Below are 26,066 nucleotides of genomic sequence, written 5' to 3'. Positions count from 1 at the left end.
CTGCTGAAAATACAATTGCCATCCTTTTTTCCATCAGATATGTCTTTTCTCTGACATTCGTGCTGTTGCAACCTTTCGGCTGGTCTTCAGAGCACTACTGCAGTCCAGTGTGCAGTTATCGTCTTACTCAAGGCACCAGCAAATCTGGCATGTGCCGACTCTCCCTGCCTTTCGCTGCCGCACAACATTTGAGCACTTGTTTACCCATTCGCAAAGACCTGTAAACTGCAGGTCAAATTAACCTTAATGATCCATCACCATTTGCAGTCCAGAGGTACTCAGCTGGGATGCTGAAACTTTATGTCGCAAGGAAGAAGATTTTGGAGGATGACTGCATGGCCCTCTCAGGGCTGGTCAGCCCTTGGGAGTTCACTCCCTGGACACATGCAGAAAGAGCGACGCAACAGAGCTTTTTGCTTAAAGCCTCCCTTCTTCCCCCCAATAATTATAGTCTGATATGCTTAGGCAAATGAAGAGCTGGCAGGCTGAAATGTAGGCTGAAAGGCACGTGGTGCTAAGGAAGCCCTTCCCTTTGTGCATACATACTATTACATGCCTATAGCAATAACAATTCTAATTTGTCCATGAGCTGCACTGAGGAGTACTTTCAAGATATACATGTCTATTAAGCTCTTTCACAGAATCTTTACAAGCAGCGTCTGTATGGAAAGAATTCAAAAGCCTTGGAGTGCGTCACAGATACATTTGTTAAAGCAATGTGTGTATGGCTATTTTTTGTTAACGGACTATAGACTAATGAAAAACTTAGTCATGTAACTTCAGCTCTGTATTTCTATTCTTGTTAATGCTGCTACCACATCTCTGATACAGCAGAATTGCAGTGGTACAAGGGAGGATTAGCTTGATTTCTGGCAATGCTGATATTAATGATGCTGGTATGGTTATTTTATTAAAGTCCTTATTATTTTAGCTTAGCTTTGACAGCTCTGAGAGTTATGTATGCAAGTAAAAAGAAGGGGCATTTACTCTGGGGTAAATCCACCGACTCAGTTTAATATTGACAGCTTTATCTGGATTTACGCCACTGTATATAGGATCCAAATCTGAGCTGACCTCTGACTGTGAGCATGTAGGATTTCTTGTTGTGAATTTGGTACTGTTTCAATGTTTGCAAGTAGTCCTGTAAGTCTAGATGGTTTAAGGCTCATTCACTGTGTGAGCTGACCATCTGCTCTCAGTAATTGCGAATTCACTTCCAGTATTAATAAACTGTTCCTGTGTTCTTGCATGTCTCTAAAATGCCTCAAGCAACTGTTTCTTCCTCACATGGAAAAATCACAGCAGCTGTGGAATTCACAAGGACCTTGGTGCTTGTCTCTTGCTACACTTCTGGCAGCAAATTGCAAAGTGCAAATAACTTTTCTAACTGCCTAATAACTGCAAACCCATTAAGTGTAACTTCTGTGACACCAGAAAAAAACCCTTGCTTTAAAAGAGCCCTAATGGGATTAGAGAGTATGTGAACACCTGGGGTTGCTCTCAGGGCCGCCTACTAACTGGAACATGTTAGAGATAAGGACCCAGCTTCTCCTTGAGCATTGGCCAGAGGAGCTGAGTGATGCCCAATGGAGCTGGGGCTGGAAGTGTGAGGTACAGATGCGCCTCCCCATCTCCAGGCACCCCTCTCCCTCCCTGCCTCCTTCCTAATGTGGAAGGATGCTCATGCCCCTTCCCACATTTTTCTTTTGCTAGCAAATCAACAGTCCTGGCAAGGAAAAAACTTTCTTCTTCACGAACACAATCACATCTGTCTTTTACATTTATTTAGCCTCCTTTGACAAAGGACCAGTCCTAGGAAGAGCTCAAGGCACTGCTTTGCACGGTGCTTCCCTGCGCACTGGTTCGGGCCTCCCGCTCTGGAGCTGCAGTCACAGCGTGAGCTCCGGTGCTGACATCCCCGCACCCTGCCTGGGGCCGAGCCACGCACCACGGCCAGAGAGTCCCCGCCAGCCTGCGCGGGGAGGGCCGGCAGCCTCAGCCCACCGAGGCAAGGGGGCATCCACTGAAACGCTCTCTCCTGCACCTAGGTACTTATCAACAGCTACCTCTATCCTTGTGAAACGCAAAAGCCAAAATCCTCTTCCGCACTGAACTGCCTAAGTTGTATATTTGGGCACAGACTACCTGATCGCTAGTTTCTTGCAAAACAGCTGTCAAAGGACAAAAAGTGACACATTTTGCATAATACCTTAATGCTTTGAGGTATCTGCCCACCAACCAGAAGGGACTTAAATCCACAGTCCCCAAATCTTAATAGAATATATGACCACAAGGTTGCCAAGTACTTGAGGGCAATACAAGGAAAAGGAATAAATACACAGTCTCACTAAGGTCTTTATTTGGTTTTTATTGGGCTGCCCTGAAATGTCATTTTAGGAATCATGTCATATAGTTATGCTGTTTAAAGATCTGTGGCAAAAGTGTGGAAAACATGACAGAGGTTGCAGAAGACACAAAAGCATTTAATTAATCCAGATGGCAGAAGATAAAGGAACTTAAACAGGTGTATTGGGTTTGCGTGGCAAGGTTTTGGTAGCAGGGGGGCTACAGGGGTGGCTTCTGTGAGAAGCTGCTGGAAGCTTCCCCTATGTCCAATAGAGCCAACGCCAGCTAGCTCCAAGATGGACCCACCGTTGGCCAAGGCCGAGCCCATCAGCAACAGTGGTAGCGCCTCTGGGATAACACACTTAAGAAGGGGGAAAAAGAAACTGCTGCTGGAGAGAGGAGTGAGAGTACGTGAGAGAAGCAACTTTGCAGACACCAAGGTCAGTGAATAAGGAGGGGGAGGATGTGCTTCAGGTGCCAGAGCAGAGATTCCCCTGCAGCCCATGGTGAAGACTGTGGTGAGGCAGGCTGTCCCTCTGCAGCCCATGGAGGACCATGGTGGAGCAGATATCCACCTGCAGCCCGTGGAGGACCCCACGCCAGAGCAGGTGGATGCCCAAAGGACACTGTGACCCCGTGGGAAGCCCGCGCTGGAGCAGGCTCCTGGCAGGACCTGTGGACCCATGGAGAGAGAGGAGCCCATGCTGGAGCAGGTTTGCTGGCAGGACTTGTGACCCCATGGGGGACCCACACTGGAGCAGTCTGTTCCTGAAGGACTGCACCCTGTGGAAGGGACCCACGCTGGAGCAGTTCATGAAGAACTGCAGCCCGTGGGAAGGACTCACGTTGAAGAAGTTCATAAAGGACTGTCTGCCGTGGGAGGGACCCCACGCTGGAGCAGGGAAAGAGTCTGAGGAGCCCTCACCTTGAGGAGGAAGGAGCGGCAGAAATAACATGTGATGAACTGACCGCAACCCCCATTCCTTGTCCCCCTGCACCTCTGGGAGGGAGGAGGTAGAGAAAATTGGGAGTAAAGTTAAGCCCAGGAAGAATGGAGGAGTGGGGGAAGGTGTTTTAAGATTTAGTTTTTATTTCTCATTATCCTACTCTGATTTGATGGGTAATAAATTAAATTAATTTTTTTTTCCAAGTCGAGTCTGTTTTGCCTGTGATGGTAATAGGTGAGTGATCTCCCTGTCCTTATCTCGACCCACGAGCCTTTCGTTATATTTTGTCTCCCCTGTCCAGCTGAGGAGCGGCTTTGGTGGGCACCCGGCTTCCAGCCAGGGTCAACCCACCACAACAGGACATAATTAAGCTAGGTATACGAACAGCACAACAGCAGATGAAATTCAACATTGCAGAAAGCAGGGCAATCAATAACTGTGAGGAATAATCTGATCTACATTGACCCTTTGCAGGTTTCTAGATAACCTGTCACAAATTAAGTTTGCAAGAAGACATTTAGATCCGATTTCCAGCCCTAGGCTCTGTAGGGGCCATGTTCCTTCGCCTCCTGGGAAGTCGGGTTTTAATGTCCTCCCTTAGAGCACAGCTCTGTGCAGGTCTTGTCTCCAAATTTTTGCTGATTTCACTGTGTCTCTCACACAAGGGTGTGATATGATCTCTGAATAACCCAGCGAACCCTAGTTTTGACTCAGTTAAAACTGGAGGAACTGAGTTTCTGCCAGCATTGCTTCTTTTGCTTATACTATCCTTATGTGTTTCTCGGCATACAGAGAAACATCTTCAGGTTTCTTCCCCACACACCAGCCTTCACCGTGGTTTTTCTGCACACGCATGTTTGTTGCTTTAGTTCTCCAGCAAACTCTGCTCGTTAAATCCCGCTCACGCTTGACATCCTTTCAGTTGACTGCTGCAGCTTGCCAGGCTCTGATGAGTGATGTTCAAAAAGAAGATTTGGTTTTAAAAGTGGCCCATTATGTTTGACTACTCATTGTTTACCTTGGGCTTGTCACGGAGGAGTAGCTTCCCTCCAGCCAGCTGCACTGCGCGCTCCTCCTCATCATCATCCTCCTCATCGTCCTTCTCCTCCACCTCCTCCTCCGCGGTTTCCAGTTGCAGGTGAGCAGAGCTGGCTGCCCACCGCAGGTCTTGCTGCTCCCACCAGCCTGCCAGGGATGGGGTGCTTTGCTCCACGAATGAGATTTTAAGATTTTAATGCTGGAAGAAAAAAATTCTCATTTTTGGTACTTCCCATTCCTCATCTCCTTTTCACTGGGTTTGGATAGCCGGGGCCAGGGCAGGCGTAAGGCCCTCACAGCCTCTAGCAGGCAATGGCCAGAGCTGCAGGACTTCCCAGCCACTACATAAATCCACAAAAAACTATTTTTTTTAAATCAGTATATGTTTTCCCTGGTTCCCTATGGAAACAAGGCTTTTGAAAACACTCCCTCTGTGTGCGCTGTCTCCACTTCACACCCTCAGCAACTCTAGAGCCTGATTTCAGGTTAATTTGGGAGAGGTGCAGAGATTTCACAACTGGTGCCTCTAGGGTTTGTGTCAATAGATGTGCCTGCATTGAGGAGAAACTTTTAACACTCTTTCTAAAAGCAAGACTGTTTCTGTGCAACTTCACACAGTACAAGACACCAAAATATCAGCATCGGAGTGAGATTACATGTATGGAAAAAGCTGCTTGGAAATCCGTTGCGAATCAGGCTTATTTGTTCATGTGCTCATAGAAATCCTGAGCCTTAATTTTGTTTGATGATTTGGTTAGTGTAGACTCGAAGAACATCATGTCTCTTCCATGGTACTGTCAGATAGTCCTGCTGGGAAGGGAGAGGGGAGACACTCCAGGTTGCTGGTACTGCCCAGACCATCACAGCCCACTGCCTGCTTCATCGCTTATAAATCTAAATGGGTGCTTGAAAGACACCCCGATTCTTGTATTTTCTTTCTGGTTTTAGCTTCCCTATTCAGACTGGTTTATAACAGCAGTCATTAAAATATAGCAAATAAAAATGAAGCTCAGACAGATTCTTCACCAGAGTTCAGACAAGCTGTTCCCATATGTCAGTAAAAACAAAGGAATGAATATTCCTTTGCCCATGAAATAAATACTTTAGGTTACTTAAAATGAAGAAAAACTTTCCTGAAAAATGGTTGCATGCGTGATACCTTTTCTCCTCCTTGTTTTTGCTTGGCTGTAGTAAAGAAGAGAGAAAAGATATGACTGGACTGCAGGCTCACTTTGGGTTAATCCAACAAAATAGGCAGTCCTTCAAGTGAACAAGAAGGAAGCATATCATCTCCTTCATCATGTCTCACTACTTGTAGCATTTCATTTTTGTTTAAAACCTCTTTCTCAAGTCAGATGTTGGATGCCTTGCTTTACTTAGAGCATCTGAAAGTATTTTTTAAACATAGTGAAACGGTTTTAGGTTGAAGTTGTACGAAGGTGATCTGTAAGTGTCCATGAAGTGGTTAGGATCTGACTTCTCATTTTAAAAACACTTATTTCTCATGTGTTACAAACACTTGAAATGATAAAATTACTGGTAATGACTTTTCTGAGTTCATACCGCAAATGCCAAGCCTGCGAAGATTGAAAATGACTCACATGGAACCATTCAGCTTTGTCCTTGGGTACAGAATATCTTGCAGAGATTTTTTTTTTTCCTCTCATTTTTCCTAGAAATGATGTTTGAAAACAAAACCACAGTGTGGCCTTTTTGTGCTAGGAAGTCTTTGTTGCTTTTGCCAAGAGAGTTAGAGGAGGACAAGGCCGAGTGTGGCATCATATGCTTTTGGTACACAACAATATGTCTAATTGGGACCATCTTAGGAGGTAGTAGAGTGTTGTAAATGAAATCAAATCTCAGTGTCTTCAACTCTTCTGAAAAATCTTTTCTCTCTGTTTCCTTGTACTCAGGCTCTTCATTTCTAAAACCCAGTAGTGGCCTCTGTCTTGGCTGCATTGGCTGTAAATGATAGTCTCACGTGTCTGGGTAGCTTCCCAGCACTGACATATGTAATCAAGATCCTTACGGCAAATCTCACTTTGCAGGAAATGACTTTGGGAGAATCCATCATTTTCTTTGCCCAAAGCTGCCTAATATACTGCCAGTTTTTGTTTTTCTTTTATTATTTCCCCCTCTGTAAATTGTGCTGAAAGATCTGGAGGAGCATGGTGATAGAAATATTAGTAAAGATTTTTGTGCATGTGTGTGATGAAAGAAAACAAATTTATCAATAGCATAACTTACCAAAATACAAACGTTAGTTCTTTGGGTTTTTGAAAGGTCAGGTAGACAACATTTCATACCTCAAGCATGCTGAATTTTGTTTAAAAAGAGTCTTTACATATTTAAAAAAGAAATTTTATACTGTGAAATAGTCACAAACCAGACTCTTTTGCTTTCTCTTCCGTCAGTGTGAGGATGGGAGAATCACACACTGACTGGCACCACTAACATCAAGAATTCACGCCCATTCCCCTAAGTGCTTGTTCAAAATAAACCTCTGATATCTTGATTACAGCCTGTTAAGCTCCAGAGCAGTTCCTCAGATGAATTGTCAACATGCAAGCATTTTTTTCTGCTGATGTTTGAGGCAGGGCTGTGCAGAAAAACTTTGTCTTTTCCTGTTGCTTAGACACAATCTTCTCTTGTGATAAGAAACACCTTTCTTTATTTTAACGAATCCCACCTTAAAATCTCTGGGAAATGTGTGATACTCTGCAAGAGGTGAGGTAAGCCTTCTAGCCTTGTTTGGAGTTGGTTTCGTTACAGGAGGCTAGAGAACTTAGGTATACGGATGTGCTGTGAAAACTTCATCTTTTCGGTAGAAATGAAAGAGGAGGTGCTGGGACACTTGTTTCCTCCCAAGCTCCAGGCTGCGCTAGTATAGCTAGTAAAAAACTTGTAACAGGAGAGCTGCTTTGTGGAGAGCTCTGCTTGTCTGTTTTCATAAGTATGGTTATGAATTTTTTGCATATAAATGTAAGAACTGAGTTGCCATAGGGTACTTAAGGCCTGGCATACTTCACGCAGCGTGCTTTCTACGAAGAGGCTTTCAGATGCTGAGAGCGTTCTGGCCATAATTAAAACATTTCTGCATTTAGATGCTGCTTCTTATTTCTGATCTGGAAATGTGTTTTGGTCAAACCTTAAGAAAATGTAGTCTCAGATCCTGCCTGCTCATAAACAGGGTGTTTGGGAATACAGTAGTCTTGTCAGATAAATTACCTGAAATAGTCACAGACCTGGCATTGAGATATGATGGTGGAAAATCTATACTTAGGGCTGTGGCACAGTCAGTGCATTAACTACAGCTCCTGTGAAAGACGGAAGAAATTTCACCCTGGGCAGCGATCATACCTGATTTTCAGAAACTTCAGCAGTCAAGCTAGAGCAGTATTTGGAAGGAGGCTCTTGAAGTTTTAGGCAGTACAGGATGTGTTCTAGGCCATTTACTGCTCCCCAAGCCAACGGTAAGCTAGCACTTGGCTGGGTATTTGGGGAAGGCTCTGTTTCCATAGGTATTAGTGCTTGAAACCATTAAGTGTTCCACAGCTCTTTTACAAGAGGAGTAATTACATCCTGTCGGCAGAAATTACTCCCCCTATTTAATTTGGAAACCATATTCTTTGCTTCCAGTCTTGTATTGTTGCACTGCAAATAGCAGCTGCATTTTCTGCCCAGGGTGGTGGCACTTCTCTCTGACATGTGCATGGGGGATGATGGCGATGGCGATGATGTCCCTTGGGATGACATTTCAGGTTTGCTTGTGACTGAGGTAATTTTAAATGGTGCAGGCATATAGCTTCAGAAATCCAACTTTTCTTCACAGCAACAAAAATAACTTTTCTAGCTCTGGTTTCCCTGCAGGAGGGATCCTGAGCCAGCCCCTGGGTGCATTGGGTCTTGAGGCAAATGCTGATGCTGAACTTTTCTCTCTTACTCTGTCCTTTTTAAGCCTTTTATGTACAGAAGGAAATTAGCACTCCAGATGATTATTGTCTGTTAGTGGTGTTTTTAATTACTGATTTTCAGGACACCCAATTAACTTTTTGCTGAAAACAAGATTTTTTTCCTCCCCTGAAGCAAGCCAGTGATTCACATTTAATATAAACTTTTAAAAAAGTTTGACTCATGCAGCAATTCCAAGAATTTTTATTTCTGAGCTCTTTGAAGCGTTTAAACAAACTAATGAACTGTGCTTCTGCCGTGCACAAACTGTACCTCATGTTAAACAGGGCTCCTGTCATTGAAGTGCAGTAAGTGGCATTTTCAGGCCCCTGGAGATGCTTTGTCCCACAGGACCACATTAGTGGGAGCGTATGGCCATGCTCTCCCAGGTCCCAGCCTGTGGGAGCAGAGAGGCAAGGAGGAGAGGCCGCTGAATCGAGCATGGCACCGCTGGTCCCTGGGAAGGGAAAAATTTCAGGCAATAGAGCTTGCTGAAGAGTGTTGGAAATCAGGAGGGAATTTGTCACCCTGTTTGATCAAACCAAAGCGAACTGCTTTGGGCTGGGCTCTGGGAGCCCCTGCTTTGCAGCGAGGCAAGCGAGAGATCAGCAGTCGTTCGGTCGCGTGACGAGTAAAGCAGAGAGGCGCTGCTTGACTTTCATAAGTGAGACTCAAGCTGTAGACTTTAGAGTTGAAAAACATTTATATTGGCTATTAAAGGGAACACATGTGACACAGAGATATGCCATGTAAACTCCAGAGGCTTTCCAGCAGGAGAAAGACTCTGAAAAGTTAAATGAGTACCAAGTATAAATGAGAGAGGTTTTCCTGAAAAATAAGTTAGGTAATACATATTTTGATCCTTCAAAGAATGTGTTTTATATTAAAATGCAAAAGTGTATGGCTTTGTCATCAGGTGGAGATAGTACAACTGTCCTACTTTACATAACCACTGCAATAGTAAATGAATTACAGATAGTTCAGGATCCCTTTGGGAAATGGCAGTCTTAGGTAAGAGCATCTACTGCATGAAAACTGCCCAGGAAAAAAGTCCCCACTCAACGTACTATCATTACTATTTTCTGCTTTAGATGGGGAGTTTTCAAATCACTTTTTTCTTTTGATTTTGCCTTGAAATATCCATTTTGATGCAGAGTTTCAAATAGTAATAACCCGGATATTATTTTTCCTTTCCCCTTGTCTTTTTTGCTGAAAGCATATCCGTGTTACGCGGCACTTTGTGTTCCCTCATCTCTGTAACTTTTCAAAATTTCATAATCTTTAGGAAAAAATATGAGTGTGTTTGTAGGGGAAACCTGAAGACAAGGGTTCGCCTGGTCCTGGTAGCACAAAGTAAAACCTTTGCCTCGAGTTCTCCTCCAGAATCTGCCAGGGTCAGCGCAGGACATGCGATAATAAAACAGGATGAAAGGGAAGCGGCAAACAGTGGGGCACTGGCTCCGTGTGCCCTTCCTCTGCAGGCAGCTCGTTTTGCGGTCGTATGGTGGTTATCGGTGGCGTGGTAGCGTGATTAGGGGAGAGCAGCAGGAAATACTGGCATCATCTGGGAGGCTGGCAGTTGGAAGCAACGGAGGAGATCAAAGGCTTGAATGTGTTTGCAGACTGGAGAATAATTGCAAGTCACTCTCGAAACTTGGCCTGGCAAGGCAGCCCGGCCGTCGGCTCTATCCGGCGACGTATTTCCACAGGAGAGGTGAGTGCTTGGCACCATGGGGTCCCATCTGCAATGCTGCACTCAGTTCTTGTTCCCCATGATCCAGCTCCCGTTCAGCTGGCATCAGTGGATTCAGAAAAGCTGTTAGAGGGGAAATGGCTTATTTTATCAAAAGAGACTGGAACAGGGCTGTGTTTTAGTCTGCAGGACAAGGCTGCTCTCGTTGCCTGCAACTGGAGGGTAAACACCAATCAGGGGAAAAAAGCCTTTGGGCTAGAGGACTGTGTAGCCCAGCTGTGAAGAAGCTTCAGCTGAAAATAGAGGTCCTGACCACCAGAGGAGGAAGGCTGCAGAGCAGTGGTGAGGAGGAGATGTAGGGAGACATGAGTGCTCATCTTCATAGATGAGCATCTTCATCTTGCTCATCTTTCCAGCAGTGTCCTCATACCTGTTGTTTCTTCTCAAGGGGCTCACGGTGTTTCCAAATCTATCTAGTGGCTCATGCGTGCTGTCTTAGCAAAGCAAAATCTGGCAGTAAGGAGAAATAATGTGTTCTTGAGTATCTTAGAGTTTTAAGATGCAAAATACAAGTTTTTTAATAATTCTGTTTACCGCATTATAAGCAAATATGCTGCAGTCAGAGTGCCTTTAAACTATTAAAACTTTTCCCCCGACAGCCTCATGGTAGAAGGCTCAACACATTACATTTATTAAACTCCCAAAAAGAATCCAGGGCCAAGCAGGCATAGCCATCCTGGTTGCATGGAGAAGGCCAAGCTTTTCTATTTACAAGTCACTGGGGGAAAATGGCAAGTAATTTATTCCTCCTCCTTCCCCCCAGTGCAGGTGTGGGGAGCTGAAACTATTTGTGAACTTGGTGTTTCAGCAGGGTCAGAAAACCAAAGGGACTGTTGGACTTGAGACCTCCTGAGGTCTTTTCCAACCTGAATTACCCCAGGGCCCTGTGATTTTATGATCCAGCTTTTTTAAGGACAGGGCAGGACAGACTTTCACCAGAGCTCTCACGTGGAGCTCTGCAGTTGCCCCCTCTGCCCTACTTTCATCACAGGGTCTGTGAGCACTGAAGATCCTTGGATGGAGTCCTAGCTCCTTGCAAAGCAGCTCTTTACATCAAGGTGAAAAATCTTGCTCTGAGAAAAGTTCACCCACCAAAATGTTTGCTCATGTTTGTTCTGGTGATTCCCCAAGTGTCAGCAGAAGGAGAGGCTACAGGTCATCAGGCCCAAATGTAGATCTGTGTGGCACCCTAAGCTCTTCCCCAGCAGAGCATTCTTGCCTGTTGAACTTCTGGGCAAGGGGTCATCCTACCAATTGAATAAATCAGTAGTTCTCCAAGTCTTTCACTTCATATGATGTTTTCTAATCTCTTTTTAAATGATAATGGGACTAATTAGCAATCTAACCTGTGGAGCCACGGTTTGGGAAGAAGTCTCTGATTTTTTTATGGTATCCAGTCTCAGCAGATCTCACAACTATCTCCAGGTGAGGGGGAAGTGAGGGCTGCAGTATCTGCCCAACAGTGGCAGGAGGAACTATCCTACTGTCCTTCATCCCTGGAACAACATCTGTACTACCAGACAAGGAAGGGTCGGGGATCCCACAGCCAGGGAACATAGACTGACTCATGTTCACACTGCTTAGGAGAAGGTTGGTAGGAGTGGTCCAAAACAGAGCCAGAGAGAGAACCAGCTGTGCAGATGATCTGGCTCCCAGGACCTGAGCTCATTCCATGGCCATCTTGTGTTCAGCCATACTGGGCTACTGTTCACAATTAGCAAATAGTGTTGCCCAATAGAAGATTTGCAGAGAGAAACAGTCCTAATAAACCAACATCTATGTTACCACGTTTTGCTGCTTTATTGTGGATTTACTCTAGTTTGGGCCTGTGAACTTAACGCTCACTAATGGTGGGGGCAGATCTTCCCATTCATCCCCAAGGAACTCGATGCACTGTCAGGAACCAAAGCACATGGAGGACGATGTAGAGTAAATACATTTCTTTTCACCTGCAGCAAGGTTTTTTCCTTGTTATTCAGGTGATGGTCAACAGTCTCAGAGCAGAGAAAGAGCAAAACTTGCCCTATGTGCCATAAACATTACTCCAGGCAGTAGACAAAATGTTCTGTAAAAGTCCTTCGAAGATCCCCATCCTGGGTTCATATAGTGCGTGTCACACTGTGGTATCGAGCCATTAATCTCCTCTTACAGCCTTTGCTAGAGATTCAAAATTCTGTTATTATTCAAATAGGTATGTACTACTGATTGGTCTCATTTATGGGTTTTCAAGTACATTTTAAAGGTCAAGCAAGTAATTTTAATCAGTCATGTGGTTTTTGACAGCTGATAAGTATTGAATGTACAGCAGCACCTAGAAAGCAGATTTATTATATTTGCCATTACATATTTGGATCGGGCGCAGGGATGGTGCTTCTCCCCTGCTCGTTTCACTCCCCATCATCAAGTTACTGGCACTGATCAACCAGTGCATCCGCAGGAGAGCACTGTCGTTGCAGCACTTCAAATCTGAGTCACAGTTGCTTGGATGGGGGCCCAGGACCCGTGTCTTACAGCTGCTGCTTAAGAGAGTAGTAGCTGCATCAGAGCAGTGCAGCCCTCGGCTCAGAGCATTCCTGGCTACTTAATCCATACCGCTTTCTCCTAGGCTGCCTGGCTAGTAACTATTTGGAAATTAGTCTGGTGTAGTTGTTCTCAAATTCTTGTGTGCAGGCCATTCATGTGGTGGTTGTGGAGAGCTGTCGGATCACAAGATGACAACTGACTGTCCTCAGTTACTGTCTGCAGAACTCTAAGCAAAGAAAATGAGAATATTTTCCCATTTCCACAAATAGCAGTCACAGACTGGGAGCAAGGCTTGAGCTCTGGTGCTGTAACATCAGCTTCTACCATGTGAACTAAAGGGCTAACTGCATCACTTACGGGAGCAGTAGTACATACAGGGATGGGCAGCAAGGCTGACCAGCCCCAGCATGAAACAGATGAGATTCTTCAGCTTAGGAAAAAAAGAGAGTTAAATGGTATCTGACAGAAGCCTGTGAACTCATCTATCGCGTGGAAAAACTGAACTTGGGAGAACTGCGGGGCATGTAATGAAGTGGTTAGAGAGCTGGTGTAAGTAGACAGAAGTGCTTTTTTTGGTGTTTTTCCACTATGTTTTTGGAACGCGTTAGGGTTGGGTGGAAGAGACTCAAAAAGGGACGAGAACCACTCATACGAGACTGGTGACGCAGTAGTCCAGCTCCAGCAACTGGCTGGGGAAGCCCTCGGGTCCCTGCTTGCCAGGAGTCGAGCGGCACACCTGGGGAAAAGCCGCTCCTGGGACACACTGATCTTGCACCCTTCCCTGAGCTGCTGGCAGAGCTGAAACTCGAGCAGTCCTTCATCGAAACTACGGCAGCAGCTCGGCTGCTCTTCAGCGTGGGCAGTGGTCAGAGGACCTTGCGTGCCACCGGGACGCGATCAACTGTCGGTGAGGAAGGAGTCGGTTTTAGCCCTGCCAACACTTTCAGCTGGGCTGCAGCTCTCACCATAGAACAACCCGAGAACCCCAGGATTTTGCAGCTCATTCAGACTGTATCCAGATCTGCCCAGTCATTTTTAATTTCCACAGCACAGTTTCTTAAGAAGATCTGGAGGGTGGAGGATTAAAACAATTTACAGTTTACAGAAATTCAGCTCTGGTTTGCCCTGTTCATGGGAACAAAGTTCATGGCGCTGGTTTTATGGTACCACCTTGCTTTTATACTCCACGCTTTGTTAAACATGATAATGAGTTCAGTGCTGTATAGCGCACTTAGTGCTGTGCAGAAAATAAAAGTATTTCCTGCCCACACTTCAAAAGAGCTGCTACAATGGTAAAGGCTCTTTCAAGCTTAGGGCTGCTAGCCTAAACAGTATGTACACTGGGTTAGTCTGTCAAAAAGCTCTGTATTGCAAATGTAAATTTATCTTTGTAAGAATGACAAGCTCCTGTTCAAAGCAAAACACTGTATAAAGCAGTTCACTGAGGCAGTATGTTTTACCATATTCCCCCTCTGGAACAGAGAGGAGTTTTGTATTACATTAATCAGCTTCTAAGCCCTGAAGGTCACAATTATCTGGCCACTATTTTTCAGTATTAGCGATTTTAGTACGTGATTAACTTTCATGTGTGCATCATTAAGATGAGGAATTGTTTTTGAAGTTTCAAATAGAGCAGCAGGTCTTAGCTGTAGTATTTGCCGTACTTGCTCAGCCACTGTTAAAAGGGATGATTTATAGAAAATCCAGCTGTGAGTTTTCGTTTCTTCAAGAGCAGGAGGCGGGACTAGAAACCAACCTAAAACCAAGCGGAGCATTGATCAGCGTAGAAATGATGTAGAGCACAGCTCCGCAGACAACAGCTAAGCATCGTGGAAGTATTAGCTGGCAGCGATAAGGAGGCGGAAGCAGCGCTTGGTGACAGAGGAGCCATCTGTCAGGAACTGGGAATCCGATTTCAAGAGAGCAGAAAATGAAGTACAGAAGAAAGTGATTTTGGTTCAAAGATACAGTGAAGCCCAAGGATATCTGTGGACAGTAAGTTTCTGTACTGTAGCAGGGATGTTTAATACAGCAGCTAGTACTGTTTGGAAGGGCTTTTCAGCATTGAAAACAGACATAAGTAGCTCCTTAATAAAACAGCTTTTACTTAAAGTTTTTTATTTATTTTTAACATGTAAATAAGCTTATCTGTTTGAGGTGGCTTGTTTAAAAACTTGTAAACAAACTTTAAAACTGCTGATGTCCATCACTTCAGAGGGTGGTTTTGTTTAATAAGGTCATCTCCTGTCGAGGATAAGATTTGTTCGTAACCTTTCTGAAAAATATCTTAGAAGAAAAGACTGCTTTGGCCCCAATTGCGAGGTGAAAAAGGGTAGGCAAGAATATTTTTTCTGGAAAGGGGAAAGGAGTTCCCACCCAAATAGATCTAAACTAACTGGAACTACAGTGTATAAACACCCCGGGGCTAAATCCTACCCTCACTTACACTGATGTAAGTCAGGTTTAAGTCTACTGCAGTTAATAAAATTACTCCTGATTTAATTAAGGATAGAATTTGGTTGCACATTTCTTAATCATGAAAAAGCCCCATGGTTCTTTCCAAAGTGCATTTTATGTTAACAGATTATTAAGGACATGCTTTAAAATACTTTAAAATTAATTGTATACTCACATTATGATGCATCTTTTGTCATGTATTTGTATCCTTCTTTGAAACTAGCACAAAAGCCAGCGTGAGATATTGTAAGCAATCCTATTATTTCTTGTTAGCAGGTTCTCAGATAAGGTTTGCACTACTCATAGTTTCATGCTCGTTTCAGTTCAGTGGCTCGTATTTGAGGTGATATGCTTTAATCCCAAAAAGGTTTGTGAAGCTCCAGCTGGGAGCGATAACGCAATATTAGCTGTAGCAGAAAAGTGTGAAAGTTCTGTACAAGACCCCAGACTGTATTATTGGGAACGAAACTGTTCTATTACAAATTGTACAGAAAAATTACTCTTGCTGCAGTGGTTTTAATGTACGAGTTAGAAGCAGAAGCATTGGCTGCTGACTGAGAAAAAAAAAAAACCAAAACCAAAACCCACTCACTATTATGGCCCAATATGGATGACAAAACACTGTAGCATGTGTGGGAAAATGGCTGCAGTCCAATGTCTGGAACCATTTATCTTCTGGTAGAGTCTGGAAGATGACTGTTTTATGTATTTTACAGAAATCCCTGCTGATTGATTTCATTTACTTAGGGGGAGGGGGCACAGTGACTGATGGTGGGGACAACTGGGGAAAAAAAAATGGATTCTTTACATTATCCTGACATCCTGTTCTGGTTAGGGTTATTGGCAACTTTTGAGGGGACCAGACCGTGCTGGGCAGCCCGGTACGTCCTGCCGTTGCTTTTGCTGCTACACACAGCCAGAGGTTTGCTTCTTCTTTCTGGCTCTCAGTGAGCTGAAATATTCAGGTTCTGCTTCCACTAGTGCCAGGCACATTTTGGAAATTATGATCTGCAGAGGTCTGAAGGGAATGGACAGATATGGGTACAGGTCTCTGTAGCCTGCTGGTAGCTTGGCTGATCGTGGGTGCTGTTATTGAAGAGGGAGGAAAGAATTTGTGAAAGATCTGGCGGAAAAGCCTGCTTTCAGCGTGCAGGGCTTGCTGAAATAGCTCATCCCGCTTTGGCATATGAGGTCTGTACGCTAGGATGATGATACAGTTTTCTTCTGATGTTTGTTGCTCAAATAGCCACAATTCCTGGTGTTTCTTTATTTGTAAGGAATAAAGAGCTTGTCAAGCATAGTAGAGACAACAGGGATGTGCTGTACATCAGTGTCTTTCCTTTACCATACTGGGTTTTTTGTGTATGCTCTGCCTGCCTGTCTGTCAAGGTGTTTGCCTTCAAATCAATTAGTCTCACATCACGGCATGACAGTCACTTGTTATATACCAGGAATATCTACAGATATTTGCTTTCACGTTGCAGGGAGTCAGTGCCAACATTTTCATATGATGAAACAAGAGTAGGGGGATACGTTGGGGGATACGTTTCCTTATCAGTACACTGCTACTGTGTTGAGGTTTAACAAAAATGGAGAAAAAATGGATTTTTCAATTGACAATACTACTTTATTTTGTACCCTTCAGTCTCTTCACAGGGTCCTCTACTAATGGTTACAATGCCAAGTCCAATGCAGGGTCACATAACAAACCTGGAGAAAGGGAAAAGTATTGTGTCTTTCCCATCACATCCAGTTTCCCAGACATAACCACTTAGTACAGTCAAGACATTCTTCATTGACAGAGTGGGAAAGAAAGAAAGAAAGTTCTTCTACTTTACCCCAACCACCGAGGAAGCTTCACATATTTATCAAGTATTTTTATCAAATCGGTAGGAGCTATTAAGTACTGTGCTTAAACAGTATCCCAAGGATAAACCCAGCATCACCTCCCTTCTGAACAGCATCCTGTACTATTGCCCTGCAGTGTCGTTCAGCCCACTCAGGTTCTTTGGCTTCACTGCACATCATGCTGTCTTGATGCGCACTCATTTTCTGTGTCTATTTGTTGAGGATGTGCTTATGGCTATCAGACATCTCTTTGTCACTCATGTGTTGACCTCTGATTTGTAAGTTTACAGAAATTTAGATTAATCGTAACCTTTTCTACTTTCTTAACTTTCCTAGCCTCCTTTTCAGCCACTATATGTTTTGGTTATCCTCCCATGGAACAGTTTCTTGTTGGGACCCTCCCAGAGGGGTAGCCGGTTTTGCTCTAGATTAATTGAGTTTGAGCCTTTCCTGCTTTTTAGTAGATCTAATTGAGGAGGGCAGTGGGTAGTGCCATGGGTTTCAGGTGAGGGTACCAGTTCTTTTCCTTGGGTATGCCACTGAGCTGCCCTATAACACAGAGCAAATCTAGTGCCCTGGTGACTTTTTCAGAAAATCTCTTTTTATCATGGGGTCCTTGAGGGGGACTGTCTTCCTCATTGAGAGGACTCTTAATGAGATAGTGCTGGTAAACAGATCCAGTGTAGATCCAGTGTCTCCCTTTAGTCTTGCATTTGAGCAAGAGGGGAAAAAAGTGGTCTAAGCTGATGCAAACTTGTTTTTTCATCCAATGGGACTGCATTCTCCTGGTAATTTGGAGCATGTTTGGGGACTGCCAGCACCTGACCCTTCCTCTTCTGTAAGGATTTGTAGGATGGGGTGCTCAGGCTCCAGGCATTTCGGCTACGGCCCACACAGTCCCTACGTTTTTATTAGTCAGCTTTTAGGTCTCTTCATTACCTGGAAACATCCTTCAGGTGGCCACCACAAAGGTGCCTTCCTGAGTGTGCTACTTCTTACAGGTAAAATATCTCAGAACATATTTTACATACATTGCACATTATCCCATTTTTTGATAAATTTTGTGCTTTTGTACTTTGCAATATAGTACATGACAAGCATAGGCCGGGTGGTAGAGCTACAGCTGCCTCTTGTTTTCTTATCACATATTGTTAAAAACAGAAAATTAGATTTAAAAAAAAGAAGGGAGCTCTGTAGGCTGTGGAACATTATAAAACCTCCCACTGAATGTCTGCACAGGACATACGGCAACAGCAAAGCTGTTATGTACTAAATGAGTTCGAAGTAGGGGCCAACTGAATGCAATGCATAAGTGATTTACTTATTCATTTATAGCTCTAACCTAGAATCATGAATTTTTGCTGTCCCATAAAAAGGATGACTTTTTGTGACCCTTTAAAGCCTTCAGCATTAAGTGGCATTAAGTTGATGGCTACTTGTTTTGTACCTTCAGTGAAAAATTATGCATAAATCAAGTAGGCTTTCCTTGTAATGTACTCATAATCCTCACAAGCAAAACTCCCACCCAAATCTAGTGATCAAGCATGGTTTCTTGAACTCAGCAGAAAGGTCACCTCATAAAAAATATGGGGGTATAATATTCAGGCCATGCAGGCAATTTTTTTTGGCTAGGACATTGCTTTAATTAAGTGATTGTAAAGTTAAAATAATAATAATAGGATTCCGATTTAAGCAGATGAAAGCCAGGGGAGCTACATTAAACTCAGTTTCCATCCACCGAACACATCCAGAAGAGCTAAGCTCACTCGCTGTTTAAAGAACATTTTTGCACAGAGGGACAGACAGGATGGGCTGAGGTTGAGTCCTGAATGTTCTGGGGTTTGCATATTTAAATCAAGCCCTTAGCATTGTTTTGTTCCTTAATTACCTCTGGTTTGTTGATTTATTGATGCTTTTGAAGGCAAGTAGACTCAGTAAAACATAATCATACTATGTCACGTAAAAGCTCCTGTTAAATCTGTGGACGTTATAGACAAAAGGAAAGGATTGATTGAGGGGACTTTTGTAGACATGGTCTCCCACCTACAGGTAAAAACAGTGGTAGCTGTCTTTTAAAGGTGGAATTGAGTTACTGAATTGCAAATGAAATGGAAGGTCTTGTGAAATCACTGGTTAGGGCTATCACTCTTCTTGAAATCTGCCAACGCAGCCAACAATTTGGGCAGAAGGTGAATGGGAACCAGTGGTCCTGCAGGAGGGGTTGGTGGCTGGAGCATCTTCATGGAGTGCTGCTGGCAGGAGCGAAGGCTGGACTTACCTATTCTGTATGAAATGGCCCCTCCATTTGGGGGTGACTTTGGGGGAAATAAGAGTACTATTTGCTTTAGCACTTGTTTCGCAGGCTTTGAACAGGGATGAAAACCACAAATGGCGGTGCTTTGCCAGCCATGAGCACTGATGTACAGTTGAAAAGCCACAACATGGTCCCACCTGGTTTAGTTTTGGGGAAATATTTGGAGCTTGCACCTACTCTCTGCTTCCCATGTCCCTGGGGCCCCCATACCTGCACCATAAACCCCAACTCCAAAAAGCACCTCTGCGTCTTCTTTTTTGGCACAGCAGAGCATAGCATCCAGGCATTACTCCTTCCCTCTGTGTCTCTCCTGTGTCTGTGTGTCCCAGCTGGTACACCTAGAGCAGGGCATGGGCCCTCGCTTGTCAGAGAAGGATTTAGCAAATAATTGTTTTTTCAGGAGAAGTTAATTTGTCACATCCCTCCACCAATGGCTAATGACCTACTTGGGCAGCTCTGTTGTATTAATTTAGTTTGCAGGAATATGCACACAGATGACCAGGAACGAATGTGGTAGATACAAGCACAATGATGTGTACCTCTCTTGTGCTTCTGAGCCACTGAATTAAAAATATAGATGTATGTTAATATTTAGCGCTTACATAGTGCATTAAATCTCCATAAGCCTGTAGGAACATGTGTAATTTATACATCCAAATTAATAGAAGAGGTAATCACACACAACAGTCAGTCTTTTCATCACTTAACCCAATAAGGAATGAAGACACCATTTTGTTTGGACTGTAATTGCTTATACATACCTGAAAATACCATCCCATATTCTCAGTTCTTTGTAAAAACACCACAAGTTTGTCATTACAAGAACATTTCAGACAGCTGCATAATGAGTTAACTTCACGTTTTAACTAAACTGAAAATTAGGAGGCTGACCCAGATCTCAGTGGGATATCTCCATTGGAGTTTTTCAGTGAACTTAGGTGCTGAACGAGCTAAACCAGTTCATTTTAAAAAACTGTTTGAAAACCATCTTTCAGAAAATAGAGTCGTGAAACCCTGGTACTGATAATGAGCATGCTGGCAGACCTTTAAGGCAGCAGTCGAACACCCTCACACTTCATATTATTTATTTATATTACATTTATATTGCCCACCCGAGCTTCCAGAGTGAATTCAATAGACAGCTATAGTTCTGCCTTAATTCCTCAGCCCTGGTTGCTATGGCATCCAAGTTAGGAAAATATCTGCCAGCTCCAGGTGGCTGAGCACGCAGATGGGTGAAACATGAGCAGTAATTTAGGGAGCCATGAGGTGGTGTCCTGTGACCAGCGGGTATTGTCCATGGTTTTTGCAAAAAGGGGCAAGGAGTTGTGAACATCGCTGCGAAACCTGGGCTTTATTTAGCTACAGCGAAAGAAGCAGCCTGTACCAGCAACCTACATTTGTACTGAGAGGCTCTGGTAGTGAGCTATGAAATAATTTAATCAACTATTTGAATTAAATAATACAAAATTAGAGATTAGAAGGAGCTGACTGGTATCACCTACAGTCATGCTCAATAGCATCCTGCTCAGTGATTCGTTCCACTCAGCTCAGTGGGATTATAATAGTTGTTGCATAAGGCAGAACTGAGCCTTCAGGTTAAAGACACATATAACGAGAATTGTAAGCAAGTACTGTGCAAAAAAATCCTTTCTTATTTACAACCTTGGTACTCAGAATTTGTCCCTTGAGATCTGCATAATGTAATACAAATAGGATCTACAAATTCAAACATTTTAGTCTTAACTATGTTCAGGATCAATATTCAAATGCTTTGGTAGAGTTTCTTCCTCCATCCAGTTGTCACTGTTTTAAGTCGCTTTAATAGTGAGAATTAATTTTCATTGAAAGCAATTTTTTCCCAACATTTCTTTGTTTCCAGTAAGAAAAGAACAAGAACAAAGACTACCAAACAAAATACAACTTGTCTAAAATCTCATAAAAGCTCTTACACAAGAATCTATCAAGCCTGGGAAAATATGTGTTCTTTTGTAAAAACATATTTTTCCTTGAAGTCACTGCTAGATTGCAAAAGTTCACATAACATACTGGTATGTGTATGTGTTTATGTAAGACGGACCTCTGTATTTCACTTTCTGATGTCAGTGTTGCCTTGGCAACTATATTTTATTGATTAGTAGAATATATGTAATTTGTTTCAGAGCTGCACCATCTTACAAGTTCATTTTTCTTTGTGAGAAGTTGTTTCATTTTCTTATTCTCTGAGTAAAATTATTTTTCTGATATGAGAAATAACATTCTTTTGATCCTTTTGGAGGTGTTTCTGTGGCTGTATACAAAACCCAACAAAGTTTGACAAATGCATGCTGATAAAGTTGTTAAATACTTTATCTACTGATACATGCATTTCTTATTAAAGTTCTTTTGCTGTATCTGTTAACTGGAGACTCTGTCCATGCAGTTCCAGTTATTAGATACTGCATGGTGGTTTTCCTCCAGAGATTTCAAATTCCAATTAGTAATACTTTGCAAGATCACTTTGAACTAAGTATTATTATAGAATTTATTTTACACTTAGATATGCTGAGATATGGAAGACTTACCCTCAAATAAGAGTAAATCTGAAATAGTACTGAGAGTAGCTCCTGAAACTTAAGAATCTTTTACTCTTGTTCTACCCATTGTGGGTTTGTCAGGTCTAAGGGTTAGTTCCTGACTTAGTAGCATTTAACGAACCAATTGTCCCATCGCCAGTCCTATTTCTGTAAGTGCTGGTCAGGTTGTCACATGGTCACATGAGAAGTTGTGGTCCTGACCTGAAGACCTTTCATTTTCACACAAACTGAGCAGGGGAGAGGATAGAAAGGGTAGGTGGGATACCATGTCTCGGTTCAGGTGGTGCCATTGCCTGATTACATGCACAGCTGGAGAGATCGGCATAGTTAGATTTACCAAATCTCTTCCTGCTTTTGGTTTTGTCCTTTCCTGCTGTGTTTATTTGTTTCATGGCTTATGAGTATCACAGGAGCCAAGAGCAGGCAAGGTGTGCAGCTTCCTGGATCAAATCAGGCAAGGGAGCAACAAGAACAAAATAGGGAGGCCAAGGAGAAGGAGGAGGAGTACAAATAACGGATGGGAAAGTGATGGAAGTTCAGCCAGATGTTGATGTAAAAGCTGTCTTTTTTATGTAGAACTGAAAGCATAGCCATCCCTACAGTCCTAATATTAACAATTTACAAATTATAGCAGAGATTGTATTTATATGTCATACAGAGTGTAAATGATGGGAATGGGTTGTCAACACACATAGGAAAACAAGTCTGAAAATCTCTAGCACTTTATTTAAATATAATAGTTCCTGACAATTAAATATCCCATTGGTTGTTATCTAAATATTTATCTTCAGTGAAATTACAAGAAGTCCACAGTCAGAGAAAACCCATGCTCTTCTGTTCTCTATCTTAAAGATTAAATTATGTTCTACCTTTGAAAAAGCACTTGGTTTCTGGTTTTATCCTGGTTTATTTTTGTGGATAACTTTGAAAAAAAGAAAGAGAAAAGAGTCTGCCATTGACAGCAAGCAGGGACAAAGGCACTGTTACTAGATTGTGGTTTTGAAGGCTGTTTACCATGCTAAGTCAGAGACCATAATGTGAAATCATGTTTTTAATCTTTTGGATTAAAACATTCAACAACAGGCCTTCCTAGCAACAAGGCTCCACCTAACACAGAGCTTCATTTTCTTGCAAGGCTCCTGCAGTTTTACATGGATTTTCTGGGCCAGTCTTTGGCAGCAACAACACTAATTTATTCCAGATGAAAGTCAGGCCCACTATAATTAGCAATACCATGGTATTTGTCTAAAAAATCAAGAAATGCTGGCATTTGCTAGAGACGCCATGTGTCTTGTGGAGAACCCAGTCCATTCAATTCAAGCTTTTAGGTGCCCGGGGTTAAGCAGATGGTCCAGTCCATTTGTCGTAGCTGCTTAAATTCCTTGTGCAGTCTAAGGAGAGCAGCAGTTGCTTACTGAAGACCTGCGGAGGGAGATCGTTCCCCCTCTCCATCCATCCACCCACCCAAGGATGATTCAGTCCGCCTCATTCAAGTAAATACCTCTTCCATTGGGAATCTGGAGGAACAATAGGAAATAAATGCTGGCACCTCCATGCAGTTGGGATCCATTTACTCATTTGAAGATGGATGTGACTTATCTTCCTCTTGCATAGTAACCCAAGAATTAGAGCACTCACCCCAGAGAGAGGAGGTCCTGGACTCTACTCGGTCTGAGTGAGCTGAGCTCATATCTTCTACATTTAACTCAGAGGAGCTAAATTCCTCCCTTCGTAGGATGACTATCCGTAAGTCTCCATGCTTTTTTTTCTTATCCTTTCCTTTTCTGCCTGTCTGTGAGGACTGTAAACTCTGTAAGGCACCAGCTTGTTTGTCATTGAATGTTTGAGCAGCACTGACTTATAAGGTTCTGGTTTTGGCTGAGGTTTGTAATGAAATATAAATAATAGTAACACTTGTGCAAATTTCTCCCTTCACACCACAAAAAATGCTGAGTAAAAGCTTTGTTCTGCTAGATGCATTACATGGTTTTGGCTGGTATTGGTAGAAGGTGGGCTTTGTACAGCCTTTGGTTGTGACATGGTTTCTGGAACAGAAGATGAATCTCCAGTGATGTTGGACTTGATGTGTATTTAGGGAATGGCTGGCTGCTTGTTGGTTTTCTATGGGCATGATTATTTCCTCATTTTTGGTTGTCTCTTCTAGGGACATTTGTGCTGGAGCTTAATAGATCTGTAGCACTGGGAAATACGGTGCTCCAGGGTCCTTTCTTGCTAATAACTCTTTTAGGAGCTTTTTTGGACCTAGGCAAGTACATAGCTCAGGGCAGAGGTAGGCTGCAGAGCTCCTACTCAGTGCCACAGCCCCTCAGCATCTTCTTCTCTTGGAGTTTCTAAAGAAGGAAGCGGTGGGAGGGATGGGGCTGTGAGGACAATGTGAGGGCATTATGCTGTGAGGACATTATGCAGTCACTTCTGCAACACTGGCGAAGAATGCAGCAGTGATATGTTCCTCATATGAGTCATTCTGGAGCTGCCAAAAGTTGGAGCAGCCCATTGCCCAGTGATGAGTAGTGGTTGACCTTTATTCCCATCTTAGAGAATATTGTAAAATTGAGCTAAATGAAGTGCTTTCTGAGCACTGGCATCAGTGCAGCCTAGCTTCCTATGGATTTGGATTCCTTCCCCCCACCTCATTGAAACCAAGTCCTTACTTCCCCTCTTCCGTGCCACTCCCCAGATCTCTCTCCCATCCCTTAAATATTTGTTGGGAAAGTAGTACCTATGCTGTGGCTGATGCAGAGTACTGTGTCACTGCTGTCCACTGCTTCTCAGCATGGATAGTGGGTCACCCCACAAATGCCTTTCCCTTACTGGAATACTAATTTGTATGCTTTTCTCTACCCAACATCAGCTTTTCTAAAACGTAGTATCTTTGGGACCTGGCTCCCCCTGTGAGATTTGACTGAAACTGGCCAATAGATTCTGAAATTATTTTGGGGGGTGTCCCAGAGAGACAGGTGGTATGAATATTATTTCCTTAGGAAGCAATAGTACAAATATACTGTACACAAGCAGAAATTAAAAGCGTTATGAGGAAATCAGTAGGTGAAGCTCTGTTAGTTGTGTTGTGGAGACAGGCATAAAAGGAACACATTTTTAGGTTTGCCATAAAATCTTTTACATTATTATAGTGAAAAATTGTTGAGCAACTCATCATAAAGAAAATACGGGACTCACCCTGCCAGTTCATCCCTAATGTATTCCAGCCCAGCAGATGGATAGCCAGTGATGAATTTGGTCTGAGCTTATCAAGCATAATAAACAACTATACAGCTTATAGATGGCCAAAGTTGTATCAGTACATTGCACCTATAAAGTGACAGTTATTTGGTCATCTCCTACTTTGCCACCTTTAAAAGTATTATTAACTCTATGTACCTTCTATTAAATAACATTTAAAAGAGAAATAAACTTGCATATAACTTCTCAAACTATATTAAAATGTATGTACAGTCAAGGAGAGTATTAGAAGTTCATGAATGCTGTGTTTAGCCTTCCATCTCCTTCCGTGTCTCCCCATCTGCAGTTATAAAAATATCATGGCTCACACATATGGTTTATTCTTCAGAATATTAAAAAAAAAAAAAGATTAACTATGAATGGGTAGGAGTTATTTCCATTGATTTGGAGCTTGTCTTGAACTATCCTAGGGCAATTCAGCTACTGGCAGTTCAAGAAAGGCATCCAGAGATGCTACTGGCTACTCTTGAAAACTAATTTTCCTCTTGAAAATCAGATTAACACAAATTGTTCAGTAAAAGTCACAGAAATTGAATATATTACAGTGCCAAAAATATTTAGTATGTGGAACCCACTAAAGTGTTTATAATTTAGGATTTATCCTTTGCTGTCAGACCTCAGGCAACTTCCTCATAAAGCTGTTCTAGTATTTTTTTTATCAGTCTGAATCTGCATAATCATTTCTCTGTTTCAGTCTGTGGTGATCCACCATAATACACTTGGATAGACTTTCAGACTGTCCACTTGGCTTAGGATCTTCTCGTGCTGTCACCACTTCTGCACGTGGGAGTTAGGATAGTAGTGGCCAGAGACTGGCTTCAGCCTGGCGAGGTGGGTCTCCCCAGTACTTAGTGGGGAGAAGCTGTTTAGAGCGGGAACCTAACATCGCATTGCTTTAGTTTCCTAAAATGCACCATCACTTTGAAGTTTTTAACCCTGATGTATGATATGTCTAGTCTACAAAGACTGTTCTGAATTAGACTGTACTGCAGAGGGGAACTCTTTCTTACTCCATGAACAAAACAATTCTCAGTTCTCAGTTCCTGCCAATT

At 43.0% G+C, this 26,066-nt stretch overlaps 1 protein-coding gene across 4 annotated transcripts in view; it reads left to right on the top strand.

The window, feature by feature from the left end:
• STARD13 (StAR related lipid transfer domain containing 13) overlaps window positions 1-26,066 on the top strand; it is a 263,350-nt gene that overhangs the window by 170,539 nt on the left and 66,745 nt on the right. Inside the window, exon 1 of one of the 4 annotated variants that reach the window (XM_050897278.1) lies at window positions 23,460-23,499. The exons of the other annotated variants lie outside the window; for them this stretch is intronic. Coding sequence (XP_050753235.1) covers window positions 23,490-23,499 — 10 coding nt within the window. The 5' untranslated portion in view covers window positions 23,460-23,489. Of the gene's footprint in view, window positions 1-23,459; window positions 23,500-26,066 lie in introns of those variants that run through there. 4 annotated transcript variants of the gene reach the window in all.

The sequence above is a fragment of the Gymnogyps californianus genome, chromosome 1 (genome assembly GCF_018139145.2).
Source record: "Gymnogyps californianus isolate 813 chromosome 1, ASM1813914v2, whole genome shotgun sequence".
Taxonomy (NCBI): Eukaryota; Metazoa; Chordata; class Aves; order Accipitriformes; family Cathartidae; genus Gymnogyps; species Gymnogyps californianus.
This window is presented reverse-complemented; position numbering and strand designations above follow the sequence as displayed.